At 29.7% G+C, this 22,889-nt stretch overlaps 1 protein-coding gene across 2 annotated transcripts in view; it reads left to right on the top strand.

The window, feature by feature from the left end:
- LOC130447604 (voltage-dependent calcium channel gamma-5 subunit) overlaps positions 1-22,889 on the top strand; it is a 98,955-nt gene that overhangs the window by 31,600 nt on the left and 44,466 nt on the right. For both annotated transcript variants that reach the window (XM_056784550.1, XM_056784633.1), the window contains exon 2: positions 12,716-13,093. In XM_056784550.1, the coding sequence (XP_056640528.1) occupies positions 12,823-13,093 (271 nt within the window). In that variant the 5' untranslated portion in view covers positions 12,716-12,822. The remainder of the gene's footprint in view (positions 1-12,715; positions 13,094-22,889) is intronic.

Here is a 22,889-nt window from a genome sequence, read left to right as displayed (position 1 = left end):
TTTCCTTCGATGTTTGCAAATATTTCAAATCTTTACGTATTTTATCACTTCTCAAATGATCTTCAAACTTTAACGATTTCGCAGAATCATTGCTCAAAACTTTGTTACGTTAAATGCATGTGGGTATTCGTTTATCGGCCTCTGATGGAATAAAACAAAATTTTAAATACCATTTTTGAAATCACCGCTTTAAATTACAACGTAAAATATTTAATTCATTTATATTTAAATAAAAACTTTTTGTTATTGTTACAAAAAATCGATGGTAAATCGATATCGAAACCATAGAACTATAAATTCAGAACGCATGATGTTAGACAGACGAACAAAGCACGGTTGACGTTAATTTCTCATATTCCACGGAAAGCTTTCATAATATTAACACGTGTAAACGTATCGAACAAATGATGCTGTCACGTTACAATAGATATCGCGTTACTCTAGTTGGGTAAAATGTCTGTTACTGTCAATCTTCTTTTATATACAAGGAATATCGTAATTGTTTATTTGATGTGATTGATAACGAAGATACGTGGATATGAAATTGTGACAAAGGAAACGGATGTGGAAATATTAAGTCAATATTAGATAAAGTTTTGAATTATTGTACGATTTGTAATCATTATCACACGATTTATGAGAAAAAAAATAATACAGGGTGAGTCATATGTATTTAGAAGATCTCTAATGGATAATTATTTTCAAATATTCTTGATTTTAAGTCTCTTCTGTTTCAAAATTAGTTTTTTTGATAATTTTTTAAAAGAAAATTATTTATTATACATTACTAGCTGACCCGTACTGTTTCAATCGATAAATAAAAGACTTTTGTATAAAATAAACAAAATTTATATTTTTTTTTATTAAATAAATAAAAAAAAAATGATCGGTATGAATGAAATTTTATTATTTTTTTCGATTAATTGCACATGATGTTACTTACTGAAGTATTGGCTATTTATAAGGTTTCAATTTGATATAAACAGACACACAAAGTTATGATACAGTCTGTTAATCAATTTAGAGGTTTCTGATAAACTTTGTTTTGTTTTGTGGTGCGTAAATAAACAAAGATAATGTTTTTCCGAACAGGGAAATTCCAAATTGATTCGACCAGCGTATTTTTAATATCGAGTGTCCTTCGCAGCTAGCGATCAGCTAATGTGAATTATTTTAATCCGTTCAGAACGAACGAACGTTCAAAATTTTATGTATATATAATTATAATACGAAAACTTCTCCTCCAATCAAAATTATTCTTATTTACGAATAAAACTCGCCTAAGTTATTGTTGAGCACTCAGAGTTTACTTTTCTAAACTAAACATTTACTGATAACGGCTGCCACCTCCATGAGAATAAAAAACAAGTTTTACGATTTTTTCTAATAGCAACCGACAGACGTTGACAGACAGACAATTTCGCTATATTGACCGTTGACATTGTGGAAATTTGATTGTTCACGTTTGGCGGTAAAGTGTATCGCACACGCAACGTCAATTAAATCGTGTTGAAAAACCGTCCGTTAAACGTTTGATTAGCAGACAATGTCGAGCAGCTCGGTGTAAATGATTAATAATCGTGATGTGGCGTTCTATAAAGTGAACTACAATATTAATAAGAAATATATTGAAATACATCTAGTTTTGTTCATTATTTTTGGAAAAAACAGTTTCTAAAGACAAAAAATGGTTTATATTCGAAAAAAACAGTTTTTGAAAGCAAATGACAGTCTATTTTTTGAAAACCCAATCTCTAAAGTGAAAATATGGCTCATTTTCGAAAAAAAAAACAGTTTCTAAAGACAAAAAGGTTCATTTTCGAAAAAAAAAGTGTCTAAAAGCAAATGACAGATTATTTTTGGAAAAAACAGTTTCTAAAGACAAAAAATGGTTTATATTCGAAAAAAACAGTTTTTGAAAGCAAATGACAGTCTATTTTTTGAAAACCCAATCTCTAAAGTGAAAATATGGCTCATTTTCGAAAAAAAAACAGTTTCTAAAGACAAAAAGGTTCATTTTCGAAAAAAAAAGTTTCTAAAAGCAAATGACAGATTATTTTTGGAAACAACAGTTTCTAAAGACAAAAAATGGTTTATATTCGACAAAAACAGTTTTTGAAAGCAAATGACAGTCTATTTTTTGAAAACCCAATCTCTAAAGAGAAAATATGGTTCATTTCCGAAAAAAACAGTTTCTAAAGACAAAAAATGGTTCATTTTCGAAAAAAAAACAGTCTCTAAAAGCAAATGACAGATTATTTTCGAAAAAAAACAGTTTCTAAAGACATAAAATGGTTCATTTTCGAAAAAAAAAACAGTCTCTTAAAGCAAATGACAGATTATTTTTTGGAAAAACAGTTTCTAAAGACATAAAATGGTTCATTTTCGAAAAAAAAAACAGTCTCTTAAAGCAAATGACAGATTATTTTTTGGAAAAACAGTTTCTAAAGACATAAAATGGTTCATTTTCGAAAAAAAAACAGTCTCTTAAAGCAAATGACAGATTATTTTCGAAAAAAAAAAACAGTTTCTAAAGACATAAAATGACAGATTATTTTTGGAAAAAACAGTTTCTAAAGACATAAAATGACAGATTATTTTTGGAAAAAACAGTTTCTAAAGACATAAAATGGTTCATTTTCGAAAAAAAAAACAGTCTCTTAAAGCAAATGACAGATTATTTTCGAAAAAAAAAAACAGTTTCTAAAGACATAAAATGACAGATTATTTTTGGAAAAAACAGTTTCTAAAGACATAAAATGGTTCTTTTTCGAAAAAAAAAACAGTCTCTTAAAGCAAATGACAGATTATTTTTTGGAAAAACAGTTTCTAAAGACATAAAATGACAGATTATTTTTGGAAAAAACAGTTTCTAAAGACATAAAATGGTTCATTTTCGAAAAAAAAAACAGTCTCTTAAAGCAAATGACAGATTATTTTCGAAAAAAAAAAACAGTTTCTAAAGACATAAAATGGTTCATTTTCGAAAAAAAAACAGTCTCTTAAAGCAAATGACAGATTATTTTCGAAAAAAAAAAACAGTTTCTAAAGACATAAAATGACAGATTATTTTTGGAAAAAACAGTTTCTAAAGACATAAAATGACAGATTATTTTTGGAAAAAACAGTTTCTAAAGACATAAAATGGTTCATTTTCGAAAAAAAAAACAGTCTCTTAAAGCAAATGACAGATTATTTTCGAAAAAAAAAAACAGTTTCTAAAGACATAAAATGACAGATTATTTTTGGAAAAAACAGTTTCTAAAGACATAAAATGGTTCTTTTTCGAAAAAAAAAACAGTCTCTTAAAGCAAATGACAGATTATTTTTTGGAAAAACAGTTTCTAAAGACATAAAATGACAGATTATTTTTGGAAAAAACAGTTTCTAAAGACATAAAATGGTTCATTTTCGAAAAAAAAAACAGTCTCTTAAAGCAAATGACAGATTATTTTTTGGAAAAACAGTTTCTAAAGACATAAAATGGTTCATTTTCGAAAAAAAAAACAGTCTCTTAAAGCAAATGACAGATTATTTTCGAAAAAAAAAAACAGTTTCTAAAGACATAAAATGACAGATTATTTTTGGAAAAAACAGTTTCTAAAGACATAAAATGACAGATTATTTTTGGAAAAAACAGTTTCTAAAGACATAAAATGGTTCATTTTCGAAAAAAAAAACAGTCTCTTAAAGCAAATGACAGATTATTTTCGAAAAAAAAAAACAGTTTCTAAAGACATAAAATGACAGATTATTTTTGGAAAAAACAGTTTCTAAAGACATAAAATGACAGATTATTTTTGGAAAAAACAGTTTCTAAAGACATAAAATGGTTCATTTTCGAAAAAAAAAACAGTCTCTTAAAGCAAATGACAGATTATTTTCGAAAAAAAAAAACAGTTTCTAAAGACATAAAATGACAGATTATTTTTGGAAAAAACAGTTTCTAAAGACATAAAATGGTTCTTTTTCGAAAAAAAAAACAGTCTCTTAAAGCAAATGACAGATTATTTTTTGGAAAAACAGTTTCTAAAGACATAAAATGACAGATTATTTTTGGAAAAAACAGTTTCTAAAGACATAAAATGGTTCATTTTCGAAAAAAAAAACAGTCTCTTAAAGCAAATGACAGATTATTTTTTGGAAAAACAGTTTCTAAAGACATAAAATGGTTCATTTTCGAAAAAAAAAACAGTCTCTTAAAGCAAATGACAGATTATTTTCGAAAAAAAACAGTTTCTAAAGACATAAAATGATTCATTTTCGAAAAAAAAACAGTCTCTTAAAGCAAATGACAGATTATTTTTTGGAAAAACAGTTTCTAAAGACATAAAATGGTTCATTTTCGAAAAAAAAACAGTCTCTTAAAGCAAATGACAGATTATTTTCGAAAAAAAAAAACAGTTTCTAAAGACATAAAATGACAGATTATTTTTGGAAAAAACAGTTTCTAAAGACATAAAATGGTTCTTTTTCGAAAAAAAAAACAGTCTCTTAAAGCAAATGACAGATTATTTTTTGGAAAAACAGTTTCTAAAGACATAAAATGACAGATTATTTTTGGAAAAAACAGTTTCTAAAGACATAAAATGGTTCATTTTCGAAAAAAAAAACAGTCTCTTAAAGCAAATGACAGATTATTTTTTGGAAAAACAGTTTCTAAAGACATAAAATGGTTCATTTTCGAAAAAAAAAACAGTCTCTTAAAGCAAATGACAGATTATTTTCGAAAAAAAAAAAACAGTTTCTAAAGACATAAAATGACAGATTATTTTTGGAAAAAACAGTTTCTAAAGACATAAAATGACAGATTATTTTTGGAAAAAACAGTTTCTAAAGACATAAAATGGTTCATTTTCGAAAAAAAAAACAGTCTCTTAAAGCAAATGACAGATTATTTTCGAAAAAAAAAAACAGTTTCTAAAGACATAAAATGACAGATTATTTTTGGAAAAAACAGTTTCTAAAGACATAAAATGACAGATTATTTTTGGAAAAAACAGTTTCTAAAGACATAAAATGGTTCATTTTCGAAAAAAAAAACAGTCTCTTAAAGCAAATGACAGATTATTTTCGAAAAAAAAAAACAGTTTCTAAAGACATAAAATGACAGATTATTTTTGGAAAAAACAGTTTCTAAAGACATAAAATGGTTCTTTTTCGAAAAAAAAAACAGTCTCTTAAAGCAAATGACAGATTATTTTTTGGAAAAACAGTTTCTAAAGACATAAAATGGTTCATTTTCGAAAAAAAAAACAGTCTCTAAAAGCAAATGACAGATTATTTTCGAAAAAAAACAGTTTCTAAAGACATAAAATGATTCATTTTCGAAAAAAAAAACAGTCTCTTAAAGCAAATGACAGATTATTTTTTGGAAAAACAGTTTCTAAAGACATAAAATGGTTCATTTTCGAAAAAAAAACAGTCTCTTAAAGCAAATGACAGATTATTTTCGAAAAAAAAAAACAGTTTCTAAAGACATAAAATGACAGATTATTTTTGGAAAAAACAGTTTCTAAAGACATAAAATGGTTCTTTTTCGAAAAAAAAAACAGTCTCTTAAAGCAAATGACAGATTATTTTTTGGAAAAACAGTTTCTAAAGACATAAAATGACAGATTATTTTTGGAAAAAACAGTTTCTAAAGACATAAAATGGTTCATTTTCGAAAAAAAAAACAGTCTCTTAAAGCAAATGACAGATTATTTTTTGGAAAAACAGTTTCTAAAGACATAAAATGGTTCATTTTCGAAAAAAAAAACAGTCTCTTAAAGCAAATGACAGATTATTTTCGAAAAAAAAAAACAGTTTCTAAAGACATAAAATGACAGATTATTTTTGGAAAAAACAGTTTCTAAAGACATAAAATGACAGATTATTTTTGGAAAAAACAGTTTCTAAAGACATAAAATGGTTCATTTTCGAAAAAAAAAACAGTCTCTTAAAGCAAATGACAGATTATTTTCGAAAAAAAAAAACAGTTTCTAAAGACATAAAATGACAGATTATTTTTGGAAAAAACAGTTTCTAAAGACATAAAATGGTTCATTTTCGAAAAAAAAAACAGTCTCTTAAAGCAAATGACAGATTATTTTCGAAAAAAAAAAACAGTTTCTAAAGACATAAAATGACAGATTATTTTTGGAAAAAACAGTTTCTAAAGACATAAAATGGTTCTTTTTCGAAAAAAAAACAGTCTCTTAAAGCAAATGACAGATTATTTTTTGGAAAAACAGTTTCTAAAGACATAAAATGACAGATTATTTTTGGAAAAAACAGTTTCTAAAGACATAAAATGGTTCATTTTCGAAAAAAAAAACAGTCTCTTAAAGCAAATGACAGATTATTTTTTGGAAAAACAGTTTCTAAAGACATAAAATGGTTCATTTTCGAAAAAAAAAACAGTCTCTTAAAGCAAATGACAGATTATTTTCGAAAAAAAAAAACAGTTTCTAAAGACATAAAATGACAGATTATTTTTGGAAAAAACAGTTTCTAAAGACATAAAATGGTTCTTTTTCGAAAAAAAAACAGTCTCTTAAAGCAAATGACAGATTATTTTTTGGAAAAACAGTTTCTAAAGACATAAAATGGTTCATTTTCGAAAAAAAAAACAGTCTCTAAAAGCAAATGACAGATTATTTTCGAAAAAAAAACAGTTTCTAAAGACATAAAATGGTTCATTTTCGAAAAAAAAAGTTTTCAAAAGCAAATGACAGATTATTTTTGGAAAAAACAGTTTCTAAAGACATAAAATGGTTTATATTCGAAAAAACAGTTTTTGAAAACAAATGACAGTCTATTTTTTGAAAACCCAATCTCTAAAGAGAAAATATGGTTCATTTCCAAAAAGAAACAGTTTCTAAAGACAAAAAATGGTTTATATTCGACAAAAACAGTTTTTGAAAGCAAATGACAGTCTATTTTTTGAAAACCCAATGTCTAAAGAGAAAATATGGTTCATTTCCAAAAAAAAAAACAGTTTCTAAAGACAAAAAATGGTTCATATTCGATTCGGCTGGCCTTGCGATTTATTTATGGTCATCGCAGAGGCCAGACGTAGCGGAAATTGTAAAAGTTTAAAATCGAATTGGAATAATCGGTATACGCGTTATCAAGTATTTTCCCTTTATAATTGTTGTAATGTTGATAAAATTTCAATCAACAAATATTTCAAGAATCAATCAAAGATGCATACGGTTCAATTGTTAAAAATTGTGCTGTATCCTGGCTCGTGAAACTACGTAGCGTATTCTACAATTAGAGTTATTTTACAAGGTACGAAAAGCCTAAATATCTTTATTAATGGGGCGTGGAATCAATTGTCCTAAATCAATCCAGATAGTACAAATAAACGTTTAAAATTTGATGAAAAAAATAAGCATTCCGATTTATGTATTGGTAGAAGTTATTACAGACATAAATCTATTAATTCAGTTGATAATTAACCACTCAACTTATTTAAGAGAAAAAATTAAAGTTCCTTTCCACCAACAGCTTAAACATAAAAAAATCACAAAATCACCAGAGCCAATTATTAGATTTTGATGAAGATGAAATTGTTTATATCAAATGTCAATAACATGGGAAGTTCATGATTTTTCCGGAAAAAGGAAAGATCTGACAACAATGTTAATACAACCATTATAACAGCCGTATTTCAAAACCCTTGTATATAAAAAATTATAAAATTCGTACAAGCCGTTTACGAGATAATTGAGGCCTTCCATATATAACTCACTCTGTATATTCGGCTCTAAATTCAGCGCCCTCTATCTCAAGAACGGTTTGACGTATAAAAAAATACAATGAAATTGGTTAACAAATACAAACACGATACGAAACAAGGGAATGAGATATTTTCAAAAAACTTTAATAATTTTATTGATAACTTTTGAGACAATTAAAATCTAAAATACCAAATTTGACTCAAATAAGTTCACTACGTCAGAGGAGGGACATTCAATTACGTTTGTTTGAAGTAAAAAAATATTATCCACCTAAAATATTACGGAAGCCGTCCCTGCGGGAACCTATTAAACCTAATTTGAAGTGATTTGATTGCTTATTAGATACTAGAATGGATTCTCATCTTGATAAGAAACCTCAAACGAGATAAAGAGGGGGAGAAAGTGAGAGACGAGATTAGAAATTAGCTGCTAAGGCACGGATAATTAAGTATCGAAGGGTAGGTATTTGAAATATCACCCTTTCGAATCTAATCACGTTTAAAAAAAATTCTTAACATCATAATTTACGAAAGTAGTTTAAGAATCGATATAAGCCTCAACTTTTTCAGTTTCTAGAATCGCTTTTTATATAATCGGTTATAATATGACATATCATTCTTCGTATTTACAAATGGGTCAGTTGCGAAATCAATTTTATTTCTATAAATTCCTCTATGACATATTTTATTGATTAATATAATCAACTACTGGCCTAATTTCGTACTTGACATGTTTATATTAGACACGGTCTATTTATTTTTCGAGTCTTTTGATGTTTATGTGTGGTATTATTGAATTTATTCCGAAATTCTTTCGTGACATAAATCTAGAGTATTTTTTTTTTGACTCCATAATTTTAGTTTACAACAAAAAGCTTGGACGAATCGTATAAAAGAAGCTTTCAAATATACTAAAATTTATAGATAAAGTTTTTTAACAGAAAAAAGTAGAGGACAATGTAACCAAACCATCATCAAGTTCTTAATATACTTTTGATTATTTTTAATACGATCCTGTACTTTTCTTCCGTCATCATTAAACCGGTGTATTTGTCAAAATACAAATTTTGTATTGTACAGAGACGGCTTCGAGTTAAATGAAACTCATACGAGGATTGGCCTAGAAGTACCTGGCCTGACCTAGAGATGGCGGTAGTTGCTTGAAAAATACCACTATACTAGGTACTTCTGGGACTAACCTCGTATAATAATAAATTTTAATACATGTATAAAAATAACTCACTGGATCTCAATGTATTTCTTTTTCTTTTACCTTATTTCAGATCCGTAATGGGAAAATACGTATATATTAAAAAAAAATTCAAATACGTGTATGGAAAATTTTCCTTTTCACATTACGAGTAAGAAGAAGTTTCTAGACGTTGTCTGCATAATAATTGTTACTTTTCTAGTATATTTACGTACATGTCGTTATAGTATTTTCCGTATAACCCTTGTATATATCCTAAGAAACAAATAATGTAGTTACATCAATATTTATCACAGTACTATCACAAATAAAGAAAAATTCGTGTCCTAAAATAAACTCAAGTTTCGTCCTTTTTAAAAAGAAAATTTAAATGACTATGTGACGAAGAGACAAGCCTCGAAATGATGTGGCTTCATTTGGCACAGTAGAATGATTGGTTGTGTCTCCCTCGCGGCCGTTATTCCACCAAAATATAAATTATGCATATATTTTATGAACTTCGATGGAAAAAGGATTGGAAAATAGATAGGTCAATAAATAAAACGTTTTAGGAAATCGGACAAAATATTAGAACGAAATTAATGGTTATGGTTTATACGAGGTACGTTATTTGCTCTAAAATATGTTAAAAAGAGAATATGTTGTCCACTTATATATTTTTTTAATTTCTTTCATATTAAAGTGTATATAAATACAGTATTTTTGAGTTTCTATAGTTAAAATTTGACGTAGATATCTATAAACGTAAACGAATTGAAAAAGTGAGGTTAGAAAAAAAACTTGGTCGACATTGATTGAGTCATATTTATAACAAAAATGTTCCTCTGGGTGTGGATTCCAAAGCGTAGTAGATAAAACGAGATTTTGTTGCTGAAGGCTTCGGAATTAGATAGATTGCGATTTTCCGGTTAAGAAATCGAAACTTCATTGTCAGATATAAATTTCGGGATATCCGAGATCGACCCGTCGCTGCGTCATGATAAAAGTCCTTACAGAAAAAAAATTATTACATTAAAATTATATTTATACGTTCGGGAAGAGAAAAACCATATGTTCAAGGCTACAAAAAAACGTAAAAACCTACAATTTTATTGTTTTCATCAAATTTTTATAACATAATATAAAATTGTTTTATTGTTTGTTTTTCCTCAATCATAGGTGGAATATTTAGGCCACACAATAAAACTCAGTTAATCGCAGAACGTAAAAAAAGAAGAAGAATTATTGAATTAACTGTGTATAATTAATAGGAATATATATATAAAAAAAAGTTATGATTTTCTCTGAATATTTTACAACCCTTAAAAGGATTCATTTCATCCTTAAATCGTTACAAATCCTTGCGAAAACAGCATTAAATCACTCAATAAAACATCTTTTATTTACATTGACTAGACAGAAATACTCCCTGTCGATAAGGTAGAAATCTTGAAGCTCGACGTCATAAAATTTTAACAGCTGTTAAACGTTAATTCCAAAAACGGAACACGACTTGGAAGGTCATAATAATACAGGGGATATTCAAAATTAAACGATATTATAATAAAATTAAAAAATTCACATATATTTCACGGGGCTATATATTACATAAACAAGAAATACGAGGAAAATACAAAATTTTAGAATGTAATTTTTAGTACGGGTGAAATACTAGATTCAAAATTGGAGGACGATATAAGTAAATACGGGGGACGTTCTAATTTTGACTTACGTGCTAAAATCAAAATTGAGAAAATACAGGAAGACTCAAAATTCCAAACTGATTTTTTACTTGCAGGGAAAATACGAGGGAGATTTAAAATTGAAGTACGATATTTTATGTACAAAGAAAATACAGGGGAGATTCAAAATTTGAATACGATATTTCACGTACAGGAGATTCCAAAATGTCAACTAAGATATATGCGTGAAGTACAAAATTGATTAGATTATACCGCGTTCAATTTAATTTCTGGTTAATTGGTTTATATACAGTGCGCGCCATTTGATAATATCAAAAAGCATGAAAAATTATATCCGTTTTAATATTCTATCTTTCTGTTCTTGATACATTTCTATAAATATGCTAAAATCAAAGAAGTTTTCGTGAAAATCAAATTGGTTTTCCACAAAAAAAGTCACTATCGATTCCGCTTGTTCCGACAGATGTCATCATAACTACGAAGGTATAGAGTTGTTGAAGTTATTTTTGATATAGTATTTTGTATCGCTGGTATCGCAAAAATGTATGTTTTGTTAAAAATTCGTACTAATTAAGTGTTACTAGTTTATTATTGACCAATAAAAGTGTTTTTTCATCGCTATAACGTTACATTATATAAAAATCAGGTGCAAATTAAGGTTATATTATTACTAAATAATGAAAATTATTTATTTGTTAGTGTAAAATGTTATGAAATTAACTTAAATCGACTATGTTGACCCAAAATACATTCTGAAAACATGAAAACTGACTGTCTTTTAGCGATTTTTATCTCGCGGAATTGAAAAAAGAGCTTAAAAAATTGCCCACGCCGAATCTCTAACGTTCCCTTCATCTATTTCTCCCTTCGGAAATTGTTTTGCATCTAAAAGCCAAGAAACAGAGCCTCGGGTTTGAGTTATGGGCCTTATTATTGCCGTTTCGTGCGGCCATACAAGATAAATGTTGTCGAAAATGAGTCCGTTAAATAGGTCTTCTTTATTCGCTTTCACTTTTCATCCCCGATTCTTATTTACCACGTCGACGAGACAGAAACAAATTAATGGTGAATATTGAAACGAAAAAATTTAATTTGGAGTAGTAATACAGAGTGAGTAGATGACGTAAAAATAATGCTGTGACGTTTTTTCATACCACCCCTCGTTTTTGAGTTATAGGTCTTTAAAGATACGAAATCAGAACTCATTTTTAATATATTTTCTAAATTACGCAACATTCGAACATTATGAATTTTCAATAGATTATTACGTATGTCCTTGTAAAATAATTTTACACTACTATATAAATGCCAGGAGCGGCTTGTGCCCAATGGTTAGTAATACGTAAATTTACAGGGACAATCTGTACAATCTAAATATAGAAAAAATTCATTTTTCGATCGATTTTTAAACAAAAAGTTACTACTCGTTGTTTAATTCGATAAAATTTATGGTTTAGAAGTAGATTTTCCAACGAAACGTTCGTAATTATTTTTTGAAAACTCATTTAAATATTTCTTGTATAACTAATGATTAAATGAACATTTGTACTACATATTATCGAAGAATAGGATTCTTCAGGAGCAACTTCCTTACCCATTTCACACCTAGAAAGTTTATACCATTGAAGTAGAGGATTATCGAGAAGATGGTCTAACACGAGACGGTTTTATCAATTGCCATGATAAGCGATATTTGGAATTTCTCCAAAATGATTTCCCACCCATATTATATGATATTCCTCTGAATATTATAATAAAATTTTTCCTAATAGGTGGGGGAAGTTCATCGGCGTAGCCACCACGTTCCACCGCGATGGATTCACATTTTGGGAATATCTTAACAGCTTGGTATATCCAACACCGGTAAACATAAGGTACAAAATGATCGATTTTTTGTATCAAATACCGGAACTGCCTATATATTAGAATAAAATGTGAAAATAATCTTCTAGATTTGAAATTCCTCGTTATAACTTTCTATTTATGTTGCCGTCGATACAACTGCGTGTAATTTCAACTTTACTTTATGTAAAAGTTGTAGATATATAGATATAAACTTCTATTTTACGTAATTTACAATTTTTTTTGTTTCAGATCCCACCAAATTTGAATTAACATCCACTAATGCCTAATTACCGTTTCGAAATGAACTACAACCAACTTTAACCGAATGATGTAGTATTTGAATTTGGTTTAACGATATGCAAAGACCACTTTCTAGAGCCGCCGAAGCTTCCTCCGACGAGGAAGTGAACGTTCTCGGATCGTTAGAAGCGACTTTGTCTTGTTTGTGGATTTTCACGCCTTTATCGGCGACGTTTTCATTAATTTTCATAACAGTAGGCATAAGTACTAATCAATGGTTACATACGTCAGAAAAAATGCCTAATCCTGCTTATAACGGAACAGGAGAAAAGGATTATCTACCGAAATTGACCGTATCAGGGTTATGGACTTTTTGTTTTACGAATCGTGAGTATTTACATGATTGATGATGTTAATAACTTCGTATAGAACACGAAGAAATTACCATTGAACATTATATCAACCACTTCGTTTATAATTAGTTGGAATTTAGTAATTAGTTTGACGTTTTGATGGCAACTAATTAGTATTTGTCGTCCTTTTGTTAATTCGTCACTGCTGAAGGTCCATTGTGTTAATCTAAATACTGTCCTAACTTTAGTATCGTGAACCCCAAGTGAATAGTAAGAATTTTAACAGAATGTCTTTATAACCTCAAAATCTATTTATCTGACGTTATGACGTTATGTTTTACCGCTACATTCAGTGCACTCGCGAGGTCTTTTGAACGAGATGGAGAGACTACGATACCATGGACTCCCGCAGCGACAGCAAGACCTAGCAAAAAGTTACTTGCACACCCGAAAACCGGCGCGTAGCGTTCACTCGTCTACGACGCTTCGAACTTCTCAGTAAGCGAAGCTTTACAACAAAAAATCGACGATACATGGCAGCAATTGGCCATTTTTTAATCGGTTTAAAAAGTCTATTCTGTTGCTTTAAATATGCATAGTTCATGATTATCTCGCGTTTTACACAAATATTTGGGACTGTACGCTAACAAAATTCAGTGACTCCAAGAATTGAAACCTCGGGATGTTTGTCGAAGGCTTGACTTCGTAAACCAGATGATTGAGCGGTTTCCAACGTTCGCCAACATCTTGTTTTCAGTTGAAGTGCATTTTCATCTTATTGAACACGTCAACAACCAAATATATAACCAAGGAATATGGCTCCAGTAGAACGGAGTAACTTCACACGAATTTTTCTTGGCAACTTCTTCTCCAGGAGAAGTGGCCTCCAGGCAGTCCCGATATAACACCTATGGACTATTTCCTGTGGGATTACGTCAAATCTGAAGTTTACGCTAACAAACTGACTTTCCTGGAACGATTAGAAGAAAATATCAGTCACAAAATGGCAGCCAACACGACGAATACCTGCCGAGTCGTCACAGGGGATTTTAATGCACATTTATACATTTGGACTATGTTATTTTTAAGAAATAAATTCTCAAACAATATATTTCAATACGTAACGAACATTTTTCCAATAAACTCCTTACTATTATTAAAATTATTTTTTATATGTGATGAATAGGGGTGTCATTAATGACGTATAAAAGTCGTTTGATAAAATATCTCAATTCTTTTCTCTCAAAATTGGCGTGATTATTTATTTCGGCCACCCATCTCAATTTGAAAATAAACTTGTAAGACAAACTATTTATTTACTTTACTTTTTAGTTTCCCCTGTATATTGATGTTCTGCTCCAATTGTTATAACCAAACTAAACCAAATTGAATAATTATTTAATGCAAATGATGCGACATATTCAGGTTGTAGTCGAAAACTTTTGAGGTGAACCTCGTATATACAAGACGAATTTTAATACGTCAGACTATAAATACGCAATCTTCATATTCTTTTAGTATCAGAATCTTTTTCAAAAGATCTTCAGTCCAAGTAAATTTTAAAAGACACTGTGGAATGTGGCAAAACGGCCTTTCACTATTACGAGAGACTTCAAAAGAATTTCCGAAGTATTTAACTTTTCCATTAATTATATTCTTCAATGTACTTAATATCAAAAGTAGTTGAGCATAAAAGGTGTTTTTTTTTTCTTGTTTCTATTCCAATTATTATTTGTTTTTCGATATCAAATACCCTATAATGAGAACAATTCGAATTCAACTCGTACACTACCGAAACATCTGATATCTGACACCGCTGTAAATGATATATCACAGAACGTTTAAGCCTCATTTACACGGTCAATGAACTCGACGTTAGATACACTAAAAATTCTGTTCGATTTCTAGTTTCTTTACGATCTTATAAAATTCTTAACACGCGAAATATCTGCACCGTTTCGGTACGTTATTATAAGAAATCAATAAAATCCTGGAAGTATTTTATCCGAAAGAAAATGAGCTTCACGAATCATATCAGTTATTTCGAAAAAGTTTTACGTCTCGTAAACTCGAGATACGAACTTTAAAACGAGAATGCGGGTCGTAAAATTTGTAAATATACGTGGATTTGTTCGACAAAATTACAATACCTTTCGAAATGTGTTAGGAAAAAAACAGTAGTTTCATTCCGCCCCGTACCATATCTAATAATTGTATATAAAGGATTAAACATTATGTTTGATTTATATAATCGGAATCCTTTGTGAAACCGAACGTCATTCGCCATAAAACACAAACAATTTATCTTGTTTTGGTATTGTTGTGAATCTATTGTGATTTCTATAAATAGAACAAACATTCCCTTGAAGTTTTCCTTTATTACCGACAACAACTGACAGGCAACGCATAGTACCTACTTTACCGTCATTTCTATGAAAACTGAAATGTTTAACAATAGATGGAGTTGTATACTATGAAAGGTAAATTCTCTTTTTTAATGTTTATATTTAAAATCAAAAAAGAAGAAGAAGTAGGTTATTCTAATATAATAATATATTAATTACTTGAATCACGTCACTACGATATGTATCTTGCATTTTAGATAAATGACTTTTCCATTTTTCTTCTTTCTCGGGGGAAATTTCCTCATTACGGACGCGATCATCGCTTACCAGTCTCATTGAATTATCGTTGGTTCCACACATTAACTTCCTAATAGCTTCGGATGTTTTTTTGCCGTAAAAGCTTCATGATAAAACGTTGAAAAAAAAAGTTAATGTATAGTGAATGGTTTCTTAAACGTTGCCTTTGATTTTTTTATAAACTATCTAATTTTTAATATTTGTTTTAATTCTCTATAAAATAATCTCAAAATGTTGAAGTTATTGTTATATTGAGGAATTTTTTTTCCAATGGACAAAATATAAGGAATGGAAAAAAATAGCCTGCTCATATTTGGAGTGAGCTCTTTTATATGATTCAGCTATACAAAGGAGAATCGAGACCATTCTAAAAATAGCCGTTTCTGAATTACAGAGATCTAAATCGAGATATTTCAAAATGGGTACTAGTTATATTTAAAACCCCATAAAAACTATTCTGATCGGAATATTGAGCTCAGATTTGAGGAGAGTACTTTGAAAAGAATAAGTTGTACTCAGAAAAAATTAGAACATCCTACATACCGCCGTTTGTGAATTACAGAGATCTACTAAATCTAGATATTTCAAAATGAGTACTAGTTATATTTAAAACCCCATAAAAACTATTCTGATCGGAATATTGAGCTCAGATTTGAGGAGAGTACTTTGAAAAGATTAAGTTGTACACAGAAAAAACTAGAACATCCTACATACCGCCGTTTGTGAATTACAGAGATCTACTAAATCGAGATATTTCAAAATGAGTACTAGTTATATTTAAAACCCCATAAAAACTATTCTGATCGGAATATTGAGCTCAGATTTGAGGAGAGTACTTTGAAAAGATTAAGTTGTACACAGAAAAAACTAGAACATCCTACATACCGCCGTTTGTGAATTACAGAGTTCTAAATCGAGATATTTCAAAATGAGTAATAATTATAATTTTAATCCCATAAAAACTGTTCTGATCGGAATATTGAACTCATATTTGAGAAGAGTACTTTGAAAAGATTAAGTTATACACAGAAAAAACTAGAACATCCTACATATCGCCGTTTGTGAATTACAGAGATCTACTAAATCGAGATATTTCAAAATGAGTACTAGTTATATTTAAAACCCCATAAAAACTATTCTGATCGGAATATTGAGCTCAGATTTGAGGAGAGTACTTTGAAAAGATTAAGTTGTACACAGAAAAAACTAGAACATCCTACATACCGCCGTTTGTGAATTACAGAGATCTACTAAATCGAGATATTTCAAAATGAGTACTAGTTATATTTAAAACCCCTTAAAAACTATTCTGATCGGAATATTGAGCTCAGATTTGAGGAGAGTACTTTGAAAAGATTAAGTTGTACACAGAAAAAACTAGAACATCCTACATACCGCCGTTTGTGAATTACAGAGTTCTAAATCGAGATATTTCAAAATGAGTACTAGTTATATTTAAAACCCCATAAAAACTATTCTGATGAGAATATTGAACTCATATTTGAGAAGAGAACTGTAAAAAGATTAAGTTGTACACAGAAAAAACTAGAACATCCTACATACCGCCGTTTGTGAATTACAGAGTTCTAAATCGAGATATTTCAAAATGGGTACTAGTTATATTTAAACCCCCATAAAAACTATTCTGATCGGAATATTGAGCTCATATTTGGGGAGCTTACATTGAAAAGATTACGCTATACATAGAAAAAACGAGAACATCCTACATACCGCCGTTTCTGAATTACAGAGTTCTAAATTGAGATATATCAAAATGGGTACTAGTTATATTTAAAACCCCATAAAAACTATTCTGATCAGAATATTGAACTCATATTTGAGAACAGTACTTTTAAAAGATTAAGTTATACACAGAAATAACTAGAACATCCTACATACCGCCGTTTGTGAATTATAGAGCTATAAATTGAGATATTGCGAAATAAGTAATAGTTATATTTATAACCCTAATAGGGCTGCTCTAAGCGGAATATTGAGTTCATATTTGAGGAGAATACTTTGTAAAGATTATGCTATACAAATAAAAATCAAGAATATTCTACACATAGCCGTTTCTGAATTATAGAGCTTTAAATTATTGCAAAATAAGTAATAGCTATATTTATACCTCTATTAAAGCTGCTCTAAGCTCATACTGAAGAAGAGTAATTTTAAATAATAGAGTTACAGAAAAATAACGTTCTACAGCTTTTTTTATCGAAATTAACCGAATTTTAAAATGTTTTTAATTTGAAAATCTACAGAGTGTCATTTTAGTCTTATAATAAAACCCACCAGTTACAGCAATGGATAACTCTACGGCAATTTATTGTTCTGCAATCGAAAAAATTTCTCAAACTAAAATAAAAGCAGCAGAACATGAAACAGTGAAAATATGTTCCACTTAACTACTTTTGGCAAGACCCCAATAAAGATAAATAAGCAAAAAACGAACAAAAGAATTGTAGGTAATAAAAGTGGAGCATGGAAATGGATTAAACACCAGTTTCTTTATTGGGCAATGTAGCTCAAGTGCGGCGTAAAGTTATTACCACCAAATCTCATTACTCGCCCATAAAACACAACAGATATTCACTAACATGGCCGCAAATGATGAATTTGAAATCTGGTGGCAATATTTCAAATTTTGGTGGATGCGTCGCCGGCGCCTTCGAGAAAATTCCAAATTACGATATACACCGAAAATAAATCTTCCTAGTTCCGCGTAAATTAAGAGGTAATTTCGCTATGAATATGAAATAACTACAGTTTGTGGCGGTTCGATCCCCCGAGTGCAATTGGGTTTTCCGCAAGGCTCCATGGAATTCCGAATACGACCCTTCGTCTAAGGGTTGTATAGTCAGGTTATCTGATAAGATAAGGGCGAACCTCTGAAATAATGTGTTGTTTGTGGATATAATGATCTAATTTCTAGCATCCGATTCGTAAAATGTGTAATATACAGTTCGTACGTAAATGATTTACGAAAAACAACTTTTAGAAGTCCCCTTGTAACTACAATTAGTATTTTGAATATACACGAATGTGATTGTACCTTATAGAAATATTTTTGAGTTGAAAAACGTGTGAAGGTATTAGAAAAGTGAAAATACGAAAATTTATTATTAAAAAATATATACTTCTGAAAAATTTATTGTTTTATGTAATTTCTACTATTTTTAAAGTAAATTACGATTTCTAATCTTCATATATTGGATAAATTTGTGAAAATTCGTTATCTACTTCTTTCAAAATATAGAATTTCAATTCGTATTTAAAAAATATTGTTCATTATTTATTTAATTACCACATTATATTTATGAAAGTAAAAAAAAACATTATTTAGCCATTTTCCTAATATTTTCAAAAAATTTCTTCTCATCTTATAAAAAAATTAAAATAAACAATAATATTTTGTACGAACCTCGTATTTTAAATTAATTTTCAATAAATAACAAATTGACGCAACATATCATACGCTGTCGTATAGTGTATTGCCTAACTAATAGGTATCAACTTGCAACGAAAGTTGAATCGTCAATGATCGTTAATAATCGCATCTTATTACTTTATTTAATGTAATCACTAAAATGATTAATAACAGAATATGATGAATGTTTAATTCTGTATTAAAACGGAATAATAATCATTTTTGTCAATTCATAATACTGATGAATGCATAATAAATTAAAATATGAAAACTGTTGGATAAAATGTCAATTAAGATAACTGTATATCCGTATATAAAGAAAGGGATTTACGCAGGTGCAAGTCGTTTCCTCTTAGCGATTCATTAGATACTCTAGATTAATGTTTTTTTCTGTTACACCAGCGGCAAGAAGTGAATTTTACGAGTGGTAATGGAACGGTATTACGAAAAAAATTACACAAGGAAATACTTCTTCTTCACTTTGCATAGTTTTATTATATAATCGATGTGAAATTATACGGTAGCACTTTGTTTTAAATGCGTTATTAGAAGTACATTCGATTATATTAAATCAAATTACAGTACAAGAATATTTCGAATTAAAATTACTGGCTTTGATCGTTTTATTACTATTATCGGGTAAATTATTCACTAAATCGTCTCTATCTTCTTTTTTTTATCATTTGTGTTTAATTCTTGAATTGTAACTGTTATTTAACCACAGAAGTTAATCAGACATGAGTCAGGGTCGTCGTTCTTCTTTTTTATGAGGTAATAATTAGGTTCAATTTCTACGGGACAGGACCTCTACACTGTAAAAAATTAAAATCTCTGTTATTATTATTTTTAATTCATATTAAACGTTTATAATATAATTTTTACCCTAAAATAATTATTTTCCCTTCAGACTAATTCATAATTAGATTAAATAACAACCAGAGATGTCGCTCTTCTTTTTTAAGATCTAATAATCACACAACACTAATTTAAGTAATAAAAAGTTAAAACTCCTTGTTAATTATTAAATTATTATTTATATTCAACGTCTATAATATCATTTTTTATAGTAAAATTATTTTTTCTTCCAACTAAAGTTCGTAAATTGATGAAACAATTTTCTTCTTTTTTTTCTCAAGATGCCAGTGATCTGGCTCTTCTTTTTTTAGTCAAAAATAGTAATTCTTCTTTTCCATACAAGCATACAAAATTATTTACTACTACCCTCGAACTATGAGAATACAGGATGAGTCAAAACAATATGTTTAATTACTTAAATCTATTATTTCTCGTAATGTTTCGTTTATTATAATCAAGTTGACGTATATCACAGATTATATTTCGTGTAAATCTCGAAACAAAATCAACACATACAGATAAAGTTCGTTGGGCATGAAAGCAGGAATTGACCTATAAATAAGTATAAAAACCTCTTCAAAGGGCTCTCCCAGTTCGGTGTATATGCACCGGTTAAATGATGTATAAAAATACAAACACGCTTCCGTGCTGAGAGCAACGTTAACAGCCTTGATGCCGCCCGTATTACTGCCGTCCCATTACTGCCTCCCCCGTTACGATCCGACCCCCCATTACTGCCGTGCCAACACCTCTCTCTTGTTTCAGAACACTTTCGAGTTCGATCAGGATGTTTCCGGTTATGAAAGTCAATAATTATTAATATTAAAAAAAAAAAATTATTTACCCTTATAAAAACATGTATATCTCCGAAAATTAAGAAAATGGAGATTTTTTTTCATGCCATTATATAGAGGAAAGATTCATGTACGATGATTTGATTTCTGTTGAAAATATACAGGGCGCAAGTAAAAATATTATAACGTGTTTAAATTTATAAATATCATGGATCGGAAAGATTTAAATATACAAAAAACGATTGTGAAACGTATAGATTATGGTAAAAAAATTATATGTGAATGATTTATTTACGGAGGATTATCAATAAATACTTTTAGGTCTTTATTATTATCATTATTCTTTTTTTCGAAAGTTGTATAACCACTTTTGTATATGCATACCAACTGTCGTGTTATGCATGCAATTTTCTGAAAAAAATAAATGGAGCAGATGTTGCATGTCTTCGTTTTATTTGGGTTTTTGTTGTGAGTTGATTTTTTGATTTTTTTTGGCAGCTTTCACTCGCAAAACACCTTTACCAGGTAGTAAATCTTAATAATAGGGTATTATCCTTAATATTTACCTAAAGGTCTTTACAACTCTCGAAAATCCAAGGGGATATTATACAGGATGTACGAGGATGGTCCCAGAAGTACCTGGCCTAACAAAGAGAATAAAAAATATGATTAATTTTCAACGTAATTTCCTTTAACTGTCGAGGGGGCAAAATTTGGCGAATAGGTTGCATGGGGAAGCGATTCAAATTTTATTTAATTAATTTTAGCCATCGCAATAACGGATGTTTGAACTGGTGCGTTGTCTTGGTGAAACTACACTTTCTTCTTATCCAAATGCGGCCGTTTTGCTTGAATTTTTCACTCAAACGTCGCAATAAGCTTCCTTAATACTCGCCGTTGATAGTTTTTCCTTTTTTAAGATAGTCGGTGACAATTATCCCACGCACATCCGACGTCATGACCTTCTCTACATATAGAACGGTCTCTGCCTTCTTTGGAGCCGATTCTCCCTTTCCATTTCATTGTTTCTGTTATTCTTTTGTTTCAGTTGTGTAGTAATGGACCCACATTCCATCCATGGTTATGAGACGGCTTCATTTCAGTGAAACATTGCCAAAAACTCGATGTAAACGTCTTTAGGACGCTGTTCTTGTTCCATTGCGTGCAAACGCGACACCCTGTCCAAATTTTCAGTTAATATGCGATGTATCACACTTTTTGAACTTCCTAATGTCTACTATATCCGCACTTTCAGTCGACCATCATCTAGTACCGCTTGTAAAGACAACTTCTCGCCCAACAAACTTAAAAAAAATTCATTTCAAAAAACAAGGGAAGTAAGAACAGTAAACTGACATAGTGAGTTGATTTTCTGCTAAATCTTAACATATTTAAATTTTTTTATACGCGTATGTTATCTACATAATTTAAATTTGAAAAATTGTTATTTAATACAGTGACCTCAGGTGTCTAAGTACAAAAAATCCCCCTTCGACATCGCGTCTTCTACGAACGAGAAAAACAATATTTAAATTTTATATACATAATCAATGACTATCGGATTCGTTGTGGAAAAGAAAAAATATATATACAGGATATCGTTAAAAAAACTATCGAAAAGCAAACTAGAGTCAATTCTACTATTAGACGAAATCTGATAAGTACCAGAATGGTCTCTGAAGTACCTGACGTTAGTTACTTGTATTAAAAGTACACAATCTATCTTGTTCGGTATCCATCAATAGTGAACGTAGCAAAGTTTAAACGAGACCGTACGACCTGAGAAGACCAGCAACGCAGTGGTCGACCAAACGAAGAGAAATGTTGAAGAAAATCCACAAAGCGGTACTGGAAGATCCTCGATTGAAATTGCGCGAGCTAGATGACATAGTAGGCATTTTAAAAAGTGTGATACATCGCTTATTAATTGAAAATTTGGTGAGGGTGCCGCGTTTGGACTCAACGGAACAAGAACAGCGTCGCGGAGATGTTTCCATCAAGTGTTTGGCAATTTGACAGAAATAAACCTGTTTTATAACCATGGATGAAACGTGCGTCCGTCTCTTCACACCCGAAACGAAAGAACAACAAAAACAATGGACTGAAAAG

Source organism: Diorhabda sublineata, chromosome 1, assembly GCF_026230105.1.
Source record: "Diorhabda sublineata isolate icDioSubl1.1 chromosome 1, icDioSubl1.1, whole genome shotgun sequence".
In the NCBI taxonomy this organism is placed as follows: Eukaryota; Metazoa; Arthropoda; class Insecta; order Coleoptera; family Chrysomelidae; genus Diorhabda; species Diorhabda sublineata.
Note: the sequence above shows the minus strand (reverse complement) of the source record. Positions and strands in the feature narration are given on the sequence as shown.